General features: G+C 38.8%; 1 protein-coding gene across 2 annotated transcripts in view; it reads right to left on the reverse strand.

Annotated features, from left to right (window-relative positions):
- GLDN (gliomedin) overlaps window positions 1–6,617 on the reverse strand; it is a 62,818-nt gene extending 56,201 nt beyond the window's left edge. The window contains exons 1-2 of one of the 2 annotated variants that reach the window (XM_077471903.1): window positions 6,034–6,617; window positions 4,377–4,428 (exon numbers count right to left, since the gene is read on the reverse strand). In XM_077471903.1, the coding sequence (XP_077328029.1) occupies window positions 4,377–4,428; window positions 6,034–6,408 (427 nt within the window). In that variant the 5' untranslated portion in view covers window positions 6,409–6,617. The remainder of the gene's footprint in view (window positions 1–4,376; window positions 4,429–6,033) is intronic. The other variant, XM_077471902.1, reaches the window with a different exon arrangement.
- Window positions 6,618–10,118: the final 3,501 nt, after the last annotated feature.

A 10,118-nucleotide genomic window follows, 5' to 3' on the forward strand; every position in this document is an offset into this window, starting at 1 on the left:
GTGTGAGTGTCCCCATATGTGTGTGTGTGAGTGTCCCCGTATGTGTGTGAGTGTCCCAGTATGTGTGTGTGTGTGAGTGTCCCCGTGTGTGTGTGTGTGTGTGTGTGTGAGTGTCCCCGTGTGTGTGTGTGTGTGAGTGTCCCCGTGTGTGTGTGTGAGTGTCCCCGTGTGTGTGTGTGTGTGAGTGTCCCCGTATGTGTGTGTGTGAGTGTCCCTGTGTGTATGTGTGTGTGTGAGTGTCCCTGTGTGTATGTGTGTGTGTGAGTGTCCCCGTATGTGTGTGTGTGAGTGTCCCCGTATGTGTGTGTGTGAGTGTCCCCGTATGTGTGTGTGGGTGTCCCCGTATGTGTGTGTGTGTGTGTGTGAGTGTCCCCGTATGTGTGTGTGTGTGTCCCTGTGTGTGTGTGTGTCCCCGTATGTGTGTGTGAGTGTCCCCGTATGTGTATGCGTGTGTGAGTGTTCCCGTATGTGTGTGTGTGTGTGTGTGTGTGTGTGTGTGTTCCCGTATGTGTGTGTGTGTTCCCGTATGTGTGTGTGTGTGTGTATCCCCCTGTGTGTTTTTGTGTGTGTGTGTGTGAGCGTGTATCCCCCTGTGTGTTTTTGTGTGTGTGTGAGAGTGTATCCCCCTGTGTGTTTTTGTGTGTGTGTGTGAGAGTGTATCCCCGTGTGTGTGTATCCCCCTGTGTGTGTGTGTCCCTGTGTGTGTGTTTGAGAGAGTGTGTCCTCCTGTGTGTGGCGTGTGAGTGTGTCCCCCCCTGTGTGTGTGTGTGTATCCCCATGTGTGTGTGTGTGTGAGAGTGTATCCCCCTGTGTGTGTGTGTGTGAGTGTGTCCCCCTGTGTGTGTTTGTGAGAGTGTGTCCTCCCCCCCTGTGTGAGCGTGTGTGTGCGTGAGTGTATCCCTGTGTGTGTGTCCCCCGTGTGTGGTGTGTGTGTGAGTGTCCCCGTGTGTGTGTCTCCCTGTGTGAGAGTGTGTCCCCCTGTGTGTGGTGTGTGAGTGTCCACCTGTGTGTGTGTCTCCCTGTGTTTGTGCGTTCTCCCTCCAGTTTCCCCCTGTGTGCTCCTCCCCTTGTCTCCCTGGCCAAGGGGGCCCCATGAGCTTCTTTTGCCCGGGGGCCCCATTAGTTGTCAGTCCGCCCCTGAATACTGCTAATACTGGGTTTATGCTATTGGCTCCCTAACCAGAAGAAGGAGGGGGAGGCGGACCTCCTATCATGGTTTGGAATGGCGGCAAGGATGGGAAATGTCATTATAATGAGGGATTTTATCTATTCAGGTACTGTATAGACTGGGCAGAAGGAACCACGCATCACCATTTCCTAAATGTCTTGCAGGACAATTTCATGGGTCAGATGGTGAATGCACCAACAAGAAACAATGGGTTACTAGACCTACTGGATGTAGAAATATGGGGCAATATAGGAAACTGCGACCATAGGTCGATTCCTTTCAGTATAAATCACAGATCTAGGAAACACAAGGGCAATACATAGACACTGAATTTCAAAAGAGCCAACTTCCCTAAACTGCGCTCTTTGGTAAATGCTATTAAATGGGATAAAATCCTAGGAACAAAGAACATAAAGCAAAAATTAGAGTGCTTTAAAAGCATACTAAATAAAGGTATTGGACAGTGCATTTCAATGGGGAAATAAGTTTAAAAGAGCTAAAAAAAATCCTGGGTGGTTAAACTCCAACTCAAAAATGCATATAAGAGCAAAAGAAAAGGCCTACAAAAAATACAAGGCAGAGGGGTCATTGTCAGCATTCCAACTTTACAAAGAATGCAATAGGATATGTAAGCGTGCAATCAGGGTGGCTAAGGTAGAACACAAAAGGCACATAGCGGCGGAGAGTAAAAAAAAACAAAGAAATTCTTTAGATACCATATTTTTCGCTCCATAAGACACACTCCCCGCCCCAAAAATGGGGGGGGGGGGGGGGTGTCCCTGCGTCTTATGGAGAAAAAACTGACAGGCCACTGCTTTGTCTCAATAACGGGCGGCTGTCTCCCATGAGCCTGACAATATCCAGGCTAAGCTTGTCACTCACATAAGACAGCAGCCCCAGCGGCCGAATGTAGTATGGCCATTCCTGCTGCTCTGTCTTTTATCTGAGTGACAGGCGGATGTGATGACGTCCTCGCCAGTCACAGGTCAATGGACACAGGTCAGGCTACATTGTCAATGGGCACAGGTCAGGCTGCATTTAATGGGGCATTCAATGGGCACAGGTCAGGCTGCATTTAATGGTCACTGGTCAGGCTGCATTTCATGGCACTGGTAAGTATGCATTTAATTGACACAGGTCTGGCTGCATTTAATGGGCACTGTTCAGGCTTCATTTCATGGCACTGGTAAGGCTGCATTTAATTGGCACTGGTCAGGCTGCATTTCATGGGCACTGGTAAATATTGTAGTACACCATTTGGTTCAGAATATTTTTTTTTCTTGTTTTCCTCCTCTAACACCTAGATGCGTCTTATGGTCAGGTGCATCTTGTGGAGCGAAAAATATGATATATAAACAGTAAGAAAGTGAGGCCAGAACATACTGGCCCCATAAAGGATGATGGAGGGAATTTGGCTACAAAGGACATAGAGAAGGCAAAGGTTTTGATTTAATTCTTATCCCTAGTCTTCACAAAGGAAACAGGGGGATGAAGTAACCAAGACTGTAATGTTAATAAAATGTCACAGAAAGCTCCCTCATGGCCAACAGAAGACAAAATCATAAATAGACTTGAAAAACATAACAATAATAAGTTACCAGGACTAGATGGCTTACATTCGAGGGTCTTAAGAACTCAGTCAGGTGATAGCCAGACCATTGTTCCTAATTTTTATGGACAGTGTACTGACTGGAATGGTACCAGCTGATTGGAGAAACGTTGCACCAATATTTAAAAAGGGCTGAGATATATTCCTGGGAACTACAGGCCAGTTAGCCTAACATCAATAGTCTGCAAGCTATTGGAGGGAATGATAAGAGACTATATACAAGATTTAGTAAGGAAAACGGTATCATTAGCAGCAATCAGCATGGATTCATGAAGAATTGTTCTTGCCAGACTAAAATATTAGCCTTCTATGAAGAAGTGAGCTGCCATCTAAATAAAAGAAGGCCTGTGGATGTGGTGTTTCTGGATTTCCCAAAGGCATTTGATACAGTTCCCCACAAATGTTTACTGTACAAACTAAGGTATGTAGGCATGGACCATAGGGTGAGTACCTGGATTGAAAACTGGCTACAGTGGCTAGTCCAAAGGGTGGTTATAAATGGCGAGTACTTGGAATGGTCTGGTGTGGAAAGTGGGGTCCCCCAAGGATCTGTCCGGGGATCAGTCCTGTTTAATTTCTCAATCTCAATATTTGCGGACGATACAAAGTTAAGCGGGGCAATAACTTCTATGCAGGTTGTGGAAACCTTGCAAGAAGACCTAAACAAAATAATGGGATGGGCAACATGGCAAATGAGGTTTAATTTTGAAAAATGTAAGGTAACGCATTTAAGTGCCAAAAATACAAACACAAGTTGCTTGCTAGGGGGAGAACCTCTGGGGGAATCTAGGATGGAAAAGGACCTGGGGGTCCTAGTAGATGACAGGCTCAGCAATGGCATGCAATGCCAAGCTTCTGCGAGCAAAGCCAACAGAATATTAGCATGCATTAAAAGGGCATTGACTCCAGATATAAAACGAAAATTCTCCCACTTTACAAGACTGGCCGCATCTTGAGTATGCCGTCCAGTTCTGGAGAGGAGATGCTTAAGATGGGATATGATATCTATGTACAAATACCGTACTGGTGACCCTAGCATAGGGAAAAATATATTCAGTGAAAGGGAATTTAAAAAGACATGCAGCCATTCATGAAAACTGGAAGAGAAGCTTTTTAACTTTAAACTCTTCACTGTCAGAGTGGATGTGGAATTCTCTTCCACAAGCAGTGGTATCAGCAGGGAGTATCAATAGTTTAAAAAAAGATTGGATAGGCACCTTAACAACCACAACATACAGGGATATACGATGTACTATTGACTTAAACACATACACACACACATCACAGGTTGAACTGGATGGACTGGTGTATTTTTTCAACCTCACCAACTTTGTAACTATGAACTGATATACTTATCTTATCTTATCTTAATCTCTTCTTACATTGTGTTTGGTTTCTAGTGTCAAATCTTGCCTTCTTGACAGATATGAGTAGTAGCCACAGATTGTAATCCAAATCCAAATGAAAAATGGCAGCCCAATTCACATTTGTGGATGAAACACAGCGAGTTCACTGAGCAAATAAAGCAATATTTCCTACTATATAAATAATCTACAAATTATTTCTAATATTGTAATAAAATAGGAGCAAATCAAGTACCTGTTAAACAGATTCCTCTTGTACTGTTGCATAAATCTAGCATAACTCGCACCTTAGCAATGAAAAGAATACATATTGCATATGTTATAAATCTTAACACATGATAACAATAATTGTTTAAAGCTGAACTCCAGGCAGATATAAAAAAACACTCTGTATTCAGTAATACATGCTGCTTATATGTAATTATTTAAATGCAGTGTATGCACCTGAATTTGATTTTATATCAATCTCTTTCAATCTCTGTATAGTAACGTTCAGAGTAAGGGAGAGAGAGGCAGCACAATGAGACAAAATCGGGGTATTGAAGTACAAAGAAGCATGCTGGTAGGAGGAGAGAACAAAGTGACAGAGAGATGAGCTCATCAGTATGCTGCTTCTCCTTTGACTATCCAGTCACAGAATGGGGGTGGAGAAGAAAGCAGTAAGTGGAAGTGAAACTGCAGCAGAGAAGATTAGGGACCTTCCCCTGCTACGCAGGACTGTGATATGTGACAGATCTAAGTAAATATCAGCTGTCATGTATGTGTTTAGTGGTTTACCTAGAGCTCAGCTTTAATAACACCAAACAACAGTCGTTTGAATAGTAGATATAATTAAACTTCTTCCCTGCGGGGAAACTTTAACAATGCACAAAATAGTAATACGTTGTAAATAATTAACTTCTATACACTATATTAAGCTGTATAAACTATATCTGTGTAAACTATATCAAACAGATTAATTTACAATTCATTTGATTATGAAAACATTTAAGTTCTATTCATCTTTTCAATGCAAGCTTATTTTGTTGTTTGCATGTTAATTTTTTATTTTTTTTAATGTTTCGAATTTCTAAAACCTTTTGACATTTACAGTACTGGCTTGGCCACTTCCAAAAATTGCATAGCCTGAGGACAACATCTAATGTGTTAACATTGTTGGCCTCTTAATTGTCAAACAAGACTCCTAACTGTGTGCATGGAAATAAAGATGCGCTGTTGTCCAAGTCATTTTTTTTAAATTTAACTATTATTAATGAAAAAAGCATTGCATTAAGGTGCTTATATTCACTACATATTCAGATACCAAAAGATTTGTACTATACCCCCGGCTTGATGTTTAATATGCTTTGTATGCAATCTATAATATACAGTTTAGGAGCTAAACATCCAGCATTGTCATTCACAGACAAATCATTTTTATTTTATCGAAAATTATTCAAGAGCTTTGCTGTTGGTAACGGACAATTTTTGAACACATTTTTTTATTTTTTGGTACTCAGCTTCAAAGTACAATGTGTAATGATCTAAATAATTCTTTTTTCTGCTACACTACATCAGTCTTAGGTACTTCTTTTTGCTCTTTTTGTTATGTTTAGCAATGTATTGAAATAACTTAAACTACTTACTGAAACCTGGCCTGTCAGTTTAAGACAGTGCATATTATTTTGCATCTATGAAGACTTTTCTGGAAAATCCTAGTTATATATATTTGTTTCTTACTAAGCAGAAAATAACATAACAATACCAAAAATAGTATCAGTAGCAGTCATATTAATATTCTATACATAAATGAAAACAAGATAATCATATTTTTGATAAGTTATATTAATGTAAAAATTATTCATTTTTTTATTTTAGTGTTTTCATGTTATGATTTCCCTGGATTACTCTACCGGGACCATTGAATATGTCATCATCATGAGCATGTCATCATTTTCCGCTCGGATGTAAGATTCCCGTGGCCTGTGTTGATGGCTCCGTTTGTTCCTGGATATGTAAGGTCCTGGTTGTTCATTGTCTTGTGTGGTGACCTCTGATATGAGCTGAGTCAGGTGAGATGTTAGAAGGTCCTCCTGGGATGGTTTTTGGTAGGATTCCAGCAACCTGAGTCTAGAAGCAATGTCCTTCCATTGCAGCAGAATGAATAAGGTTCCTCCTACATTGAGTACTGTGAAAATGATCAGTACAGCTATGACACCTCTGAGGACTGCACTACACCTGTCCTTTTCAGAACAAGCCAGTAAAGTCACAGCCCTTTGAGTCCCCATTCCAATATTTGAAGTTAAAGCAAGCACTATCTATGCAGCCTCCTTCTTTCGAATCCTCCAGCAGAAGAACAGTGTCTTCTTCAGGGCACAAAGCACTTTTCATGGGCTGGAGCCTGTTTAAATGTCTTGAGTTGCCGTGGGCTGCTTGACAAAGATTATACTTTGAGATCCAAATTAATGATGTGGAAGTGATGGCAGAGGCGTGTGTGCAGGAAAGGCAAGGAGGGGAATATATGGTAGCTTGGAAACAACTGTTAAAAACCTCATCACATTTTAATTGTATGTATCAGCAGTAAGTAAAGAATTGGCAGAAAAGTTCAGTAAGACGTCCTCATTATTTGGAGGAATGGAACATGTGGCCCCTACTAAACAAACGTGAAGTACAAATAGCTGAAAGACAGAGCTGTCATTGTACAGAAGATATGTAAAAAAAATAGAAATTTTCTAAATCATGATACGATACATTGTTCCAGCTGCTCCTAGTAGTAGTGCCTGTATTTACTGCAACACATTTTAAAAGAATGTTTCATATAAAACGTGAATGTTATGTCCTATGCATCTCATACCAAGAATATTTGTAATGATATAGACTTGTTCCTTTAGCTGCAGTGGATATAAAACCACATTATTTTATTTTTTTATTTTTACTTCCCTCCACGTAAAAGATTTTAGTTTGTTTTTCAATTGATTTGTACAGTTTATAGGTCACATTAAAGGTGGAAAAACTTCTGAAATTATTTCTTTGTCTAATGTTTTTATAAAACAGAAACTGGACAGTTTTTATATCCATTGTATACAAAAAATTTAATATTTAATATTTATGTCCCCTGATTAAGCAGTTACTAATTGTTTTCTGTTATCTTAGACTAGGACGCAAAATAACGGTTGTTAAAAAATATTGCCCCCTAATACGCCACCATTGTTTTAAACATCTTGAAGCTGTTTATAAAAACATTGACAATTTTTAAAAAAAGTAAGCCTTTTCCCATGGTGACCGATCAATAACTTTGTTTTATTTTCCAAACAATACAAGACGAAATATGATTAGTCACCATTGTCAACTTCTCACTTTTTCAAATTTTGTCTTGCTTTTCTTTTATAAACAGACTCAAGGGTGGTATAGTTTGAATTATGTATACAATAGTTGCCTCTGTAGGGCGTTTATTTATTTTTTAATATTATTATTTTTTTTTTTATAATGCGGTAACATCCAACCCTAACACACTTCCAATAGTTTTATATACACCCAACATCACTGGGTGTTAGCACCTCTGCAAGTGTGTTTATGGTTTTTTAAGAGTGCAACTTTTAAAATTTAGTCCTTTTCTTGGCACCTTATTCTATAGTTCTTTCTATAAAATACCTACACCATAATGAATTTCTAATCCTATAGAACCATCTAGAAGATATCATGTATTCAAATATATATGTTCTGAGAGTCATTTATATGTTACTAGATAGAGTAGAAGGTGTAACAGCCCCCTACCCAGAATAGGGTAAGAATAGCGCAATATCAACTTTCCTTACATAGTTTGAATTGATATTTTATACATGGTCACCTTGAGCAACTACTCATTTTTGTAAGCCACCATTATATCTTATCTTAGAAAAATGTTTACTATTTTCACATATACATTAAGGCTTAATGTAAGGCACTAAGAATCAGGTATCATTAGACTCCTAAACACCCCTCCCCCCTGCTTAACCTCCCTGGCGGTATGATTATGTCTGATTTTTGATGCTGAAAGCGGTACAATGTTTTGCATGGAAATTTGCCATTTTATATTGTAGGCCTGTAATTCTTAGGAATAACACACTTAAATCTGTCCAATCAAGAGCCTAGTAGACATCCCGGGTATGATAAAGTTTGAAACACAAAATCATAAATTATAATATAATAACTATAAATAATTATAACAAATAATAATTATACAATTTATTCAATAATGTAATCAAATCAAAAACACAGAAATTTGCTCAGTTGCAGAATTATTGCTGTCATTACTTTCAGTATTTGATTGCGAATTTCCCCACAAATCACTATCACTCAATTCTGCAAGTGATTCTAATTTATTATCGCTGTTTTCTAGCTGGTCTAAAACTGCTTTTAAAGTAAAGGGACACTTTTTGGTTGCGATGGACAATCTCCAATTTCCAGGCAGAAAAGAACAGTATATATAATATAAAACTGCATGCAGGGCACTGGACAAAGCACTGGGGACCAAAGGGATGTGAAATAATTTGATTTAGTAATGTACAGGCATACCCCACTTTTCAGTACACAATGGGGTTTATTTACTAAAGCTGGAAAGTTCAAAATCAGGCTCACCTCTACATAGAAACCAATCAGCTTCCAGGTTTTATTATCAAAGCTTAATTGAAAAAGCTGGGGTTAGAAGCTGATCAGTAATTATAGCAATAATATTTTTTACTTTCTGCTATAAAACACATGTGTAGTAGGATATCTGCGCCAAAAACCCAAAGGACAAATAAATAAGTGTATATATATATATATATATATATATATATATATATATATATATATGAAAAATATATTAAATATATCTATAAGAAATATATGGAAAAAAAAGCGATGCTGGATGTAAAAAAAAACTCGTACACTAAGTGACATTTTTGGTACTTTCATGGGAGCCAGTGACAATCAATACAGTGATCAGTGCTAAAAAAAATATGCACTGTCACTGTACACATGACACAGAGAAGGGGTTAACATCAGGGACGATCAAAGAGACAAATGTGTTTCTAGGGAGTACTTGATAACTGTGTGGGGGTGCTTTAACTGTGGGAAGATAGAGATCCGTGTTCCTGCTTAGCAGAAACACAGGATCTCTGTCTTCCCTACTAACAGATTGATGATCTGCCTTGTTTAAATAGGTCGACCGCCATTCTGCCTCTGTCGGGAACACTTTGTGTGTTCCAGCGAAAATCGGGTCTACTGATTGGTTCTCGCTGTGTCAAATCACAGACCCGGAAGTGCAGGATCGTGTACCTGTACATAATTCTGCACAGAGGAGCCGTTGCTCTGCAGCAAATGTACGTGGGGCTGTCTGCAACTTGTTAACTTAATTTAATGCTATTAAAAAAAAATTAAATACATAAATAAAATCAAAATTTGCCTAAAACAAGTTCACTCAAGGTTAGGTGGGATACATACAGTATGTTGACCTGAACTCATGCACAAAAGGCCTGATTTACTAAAGTTTGAAATGAACCTCACTTCAAATTTTAGTAAATCGGCTCCAGGTCCACATTACTTCACCTCACTTCACAATTTTGTTAGTCATGCCAATATTGTCATGCTTAGGCACAATTTGCAACTTGTGGGTTTCTACTGATGATTGTAATAAAGGGTTTCCTAAAATGTTAGCAGAATAGTAACCTGGACATCCTATGTAATTCCTTAACCTTGTCCCGGGGTCTAAGTGGCTAATCAGTTTCAAGGCCGTTGTATGACTGGATTTTTCTTAAAATTCGAATCAAATTTAGTGGTAATAAAGTATAATTTAACAGTATCTGAACACCACAAATTAAAAACGTTACAGGCATACCCCACTTTTAAGTACTCAATGGGGTTTATTTACTAAAGCTGGAAAGTGCAAAATCAGGCTCACTTCTGCATATAAACCAATAAGCTTCTAACCCCAGCGTGTTCAATTAAGTTTTGATAATAAAACCTGGAAGCTCATTGG

This window comes from Lithobates pipiens, unplaced genomic scaffold (assembly GCF_037356315.1).
Source record: "Lithobates pipiens isolate NorthernLeopardFrog02 unplaced genomic scaffold, aLitPip1_a1.2 Scaffold_8, whole genome shotgun sequence".
Classification (NCBI taxonomy): Eukaryota; Metazoa; Chordata; class Amphibia; order Anura; family Ranidae; genus Lithobates; species Lithobates pipiens.